The 4,281-nt window shown below is 40.9% G+C and overlaps 1 protein-coding gene across 1 annotated transcript; it reads left to right on the top strand.

Annotated features, from left to right (window-relative positions):
* Nucleotides 1–230: 230 nt before the first annotated feature.
* On the top strand, nt 231–673 carry LOC120742943 (guanine nucleotide-binding protein G(I)/G(S)/G(O) subunit gamma-12-like). The gene has a single exon (XM_040046480.1). The coding sequence runs from the start codon at nt 450–452 to the stop codon at nt 666–668; it is 219 nt and encodes a 72-aa protein (XP_039902414.1). The 5' UTR covers nt 231–449; the 3' UTR covers nt 669–673.
* The last annotated feature ends 3,608 nt before the right edge of the window (nt 674–4,281 follow it).

The following is a 4,281-nucleotide window of genomic DNA, read 5'->3' as shown; positions in this document are numbered from 1 at the left end:
AATGATCTCACTGAGGGGGTTCAGGCCTATGCAGAACAGCAGTGGGGACAGAGCATCTCCTTGGTAGATCCCGCACTTGATGGTGACTTGTTCTATGGGCTTGGAGTTGGCCTCTAGTGTTGTGCGCCACATCCCCATTGACTTCCTGATGAAGGCTCTTAGGGTCCCATTGATCTTGTACAATTCTAAGCATTCCAGTATCCAGCTGTGGGGCATTGAGTCATAGGCCTTCTTGTAATCAATCCAGGCAATGCACAGGTTGAAACTTTTCAGTCGACATTTTTGTCGAGTTGCGAGAGCTTCGTGTGGGATTATTTCATGGCTCGACTTTGAAACCACCACCCCCAAACAAACAAAACAACCACATAAAAAACAAAAACAAAACAAAGGAACAAACCCGGTTTTGGATCCGAGAGGCCAGGTTTAAGCACAGCTGTCTAAAAACTGCAATGTCATCAAAAATGCAGAGCTCCAGGAGCATAGTTCAGGCCAGATGGACGGTGCAGCAGCTGAGGATAGAAGCCAGCATCGAGAGGATAAAGGTGTCTAAGGCTTCATCTGAGCTGATGCGCTACTGTGGAGAGCACGCCAAAAATGACCCGCTGCTAATGGGTATCCCTGCTTCAGAAAACCCGTTCAAGGACAAGAAGCCTTGCACAGTTTTGTAGGGAAATACCTGAACTCTTGCTTTTGATGCTAAATCCTATGTGTTAATATATATATATATATATATATATATATATATATATATATATATATATATATATATATATATATATATATGAAGAAAAATCTAAGTTTTGGCAAGTCAACGGAATTAGTAATTAATATGGGATTATCTTCATGAAGTACAAGCCTTCCACCCATGGACTGGGTGGCAGGGGTCCTTCGTGAAATACAATGCCGTGATTCTGCCTCTGTTAATATAAATGTCGTCTAAAGAAAAGAAGCTGCCATTAAACATTTTGGAGGCCATACTAGATAATTATAGAGGATACATGACATGACGCTCCACCACACAATGATAAAATGAAGGCCAGCCTGCTTAAGTTATGAAAAGCAGCCATTGATGAGCTTTTTTTTATGATACTGGCTGTATTTATGGCCCTTGTGAGGTTAGTGGACATTTGCAGACCCAGGTATTTGACTATTGTCACCAGCTCAGCTTCTCCTGTAATAAAGAGGGAATGAGGTGTGTGAGCTCTCCTCTTAAAGTCTACCACCATCTTTTGTATTCCCCACATGGATGTATAGATTTTTTGCATCACACAAGCCAACATGTCGCATACAAGTTACAAGTCATTATAAAAATTAAAAAAATTATTTTGAGCCTTCAGTTTTCAGCTTCACTTTAGTCCATCTGAAATAAATGTGTGCTTGTATCCTGAGCATGTTTGGATTATAGACGTTTTTCTGATGCAGTGATTTTCACCACAGAGTAATGACTGAAAATGCAAAGTGAGGTTTCACTGATTTACCTAAATCTTTTAATGATCAAGTTTGAAGATAGATCTTTGCCCTAGAAAGCTTTCAGCAAACCTCTGCACCTTGTAAAATCTTCACGCTTCACCTAATCATATCACCAAAAGCCTAATCCATTGTAAGATTTTTTTTTAACATTACGGTACTTTTGGGTGGAATAACAGCTGCATCAATACTTTACAAAAAATGCTAATTTTTAGTGAACTACATACAATTATAAGTAATATACACCAAAAAGTAAAATTTAACAAAATATGTCACAGACGTGATGTAAGTGAAGCCTTTTTTTTCCAGGCCTGAGGGATCTGAGAATACAGAGGATGTGAACCCCAAGGAACTAAGTCACTAGATAGCACAGTCGTCTCTTCTCACTAGGGACCCACACCAGGAGATTTCCCACGCTTGCAGCATTGTGTCATTGCACTCCCTCAGTCATGTTCGTCTATTCTCACCCACTCATTTAATACGTTTGGTATAAATCCTCTCCTCCTCTTCTCGCCCCTCTATATTCTGCTGCTGCTGGATTTATTCTCTATCACAACAAGACATTAAAAGCCAGATTTTTTTCCTCCATATCATATAAAAAATTCACATACTAAAGAAGTAAATGAGTAAATAGAGCAAGCTTCAGTTTATGAGCTTGGTGGAAAAGATCATTTATTAAAATGCCATCCTTCTAAAAGACAGTTGTACATTGTACATTTCAGAAATGCAGGCAGACAGAAATTTGTTTTCCTGTTATGTGAGGGATCAGCTAAGAAAGAAAAAACAAAAAAGCTGCTAGGAGGTCCAGGCCACACTGAGGTGCGTCTGCACAGCACATGTCTCGTCCCTATGGGAAATAGTGAAGAATGTGCACTTTGAGTCCTCTTCTCCATATTTGCTCTTCTTAATGGCTGCTAAGGGGTTTCCTAAACATACAGCCAGGACACTGTGTGTTTAGAGCACCTATTTTAATCTCAAGGTCACAGGGTTCAGTACAGCCATATGCGATGAAGATGATCATGGCTGGTGATATGATGAACATACAGTGTGTTCTCTTGCGTACACACTAGCTCTGTTAACATTCAGGATGTAGCTGACAGTAAGGACATGGAGCACATGTTGCCTGCATCCTTATTTTCATGTTTATTTCTGCTGGTCACACGTGAAAATCTACAACATTAACAAAATGTACAATTATATTCTACACATTATACACACTAAAGTCATATTTACCTAACCACCACCCCCTCCTTATTCTTTTAATGTCCTCTGCTCAAGAAGTGACGTTTTTGATTTTTTTGAGATGTGTTACAAGTGACAAAAACTGAGAAAATCCCTGACCGCATGCTCTGGTTTATTCACAGCTCTACACTGCCCCCTTCTGCTGAGAAAGTAACCTGCACTCTGCGAACCTTGTGAGACTCTCTTACTGTGTCCAGGCCTACGAGACGCAGGTATCTGCTTCAAACAACTACTTCTATTCAAAGACAACTACAAACCTTGACACTGTATTAGCAAAAGATATTTGCTTTCCTTCTGCCACATAACAAAGGAACAACCCACTCATCCTTAGCAGAATTTATGATCTGGCAAACCTGTTTATCTGGGTCACAATTCTGGTATGACAGAGGGGAGAGAGGGATTTTTACCCAAGCCATAGATCCAGATGATGAAAGCTTCTGATTGAATGGTTGACAAGCAGAGGAGTTCACTTGAAAGGAGAATTGTGAAACAGCTTCAAAGATGAAAGAATACAGCATAAACAGCATAGTTACTGGCCAAAGTGACACTTTTCATCATTTTTAACAGTCTGTTTTACTTCAGTACAGACTGTACTTTTTGTACGTTATAACTTCACTCTGCTCTGTGCCTGGCTAACCGACCAAGAACAGCACAAGCAAGAGTGACCCATAGACTGGTTGTAGCACAAATTTTGCACACTGCTTCCATGTGACAACAGCGCTCACTGCAGGCAGATGGGTAGTCTTTGGAGTGGAGCAGATAACAAACAGGCTACCTCAGCTGGGCCATAAATCCTGCTTTAGGAGTGTTTGCCACAAGGTCTTGGATAACATCTTTGAGCTAGCAAGTGTCCTAAATTAACCACCTTCTTCCTCACAAGTCCCGTCGCACTTCTGCAATAAAACTTTACGAAACGACAGTTAGAACTGCCAGGATGATTTCTGGGACTTTGCAGCGAAGCCTGAGCAACTAAGAGGCCAAAACGTCTGAACTTGAAATGCAGCTAAAGGGCCAGACACTCTGAAGACAAGAGTCTGACATGCATGTAAAAGTGCGGGAGGCTCCTACAAAAAAAGGGGACAAGTCAGCCATATTACGATACACAGTGATGTGGAGGACAAACTGAGGCAGGAGGAGAAAACAGAAGCTAGAGGAGGAGAAAAAGAAATCTGCAGAAGCAGAAAGACAACAGCAATGAATAAAAAAGGGGGTATAATAGAAAGATGAGGCAAATAAGAAAAAGAAAGCAAAAAAATAAAAATAAATAAATAACAGTCAATAGCTGCATGTGGAAAAAAAGACAAGGCTGCAGACCTTTCAGCTCCAGCTGGATACCAGTAGCTCATCTCCCTTCCTGGTTTATCAACCTCTTCTCATCTTTTCCACCTGTGGTTCATCCCTTTCATTCATACCACTCCACAGATTATCCTTAACCATTCCTCTATCTCCCACACTCCCCACACTCTTTCCGTTCTCTGTTACCCTCTTCACCATTACGCCTTTGCATTTCCTCTGTCTCTCTCACTACCTCTTTTCCTTTCTCCACAATCCCACCCACATCTCCTTTTCTTT

The sequence above is a fragment of the Simochromis diagramma genome, unplaced genomic scaffold, assembly GCF_900408965.1.
Source record: "Simochromis diagramma unplaced genomic scaffold, fSimDia1.1 OVJJ01000553.1, whole genome shotgun sequence".
Taxonomy (NCBI): Eukaryota; Metazoa; Chordata; class Actinopteri; order Cichliformes; family Cichlidae; genus Simochromis; species Simochromis diagramma.
Note: the sequence above shows the minus strand (reverse complement) of the source record. Positions and strands in the feature narration are given on the sequence as shown.

What these genes read in the sequence shown, in the direction of transcription:
- LOC120742943 (XM_040046480.1), top strand. Translation starts at nt 450, where the DNA reads ATGTCATCAAAAATGCAGAGCTCCAGGAGCATAGTTCAGGCCAGATGG.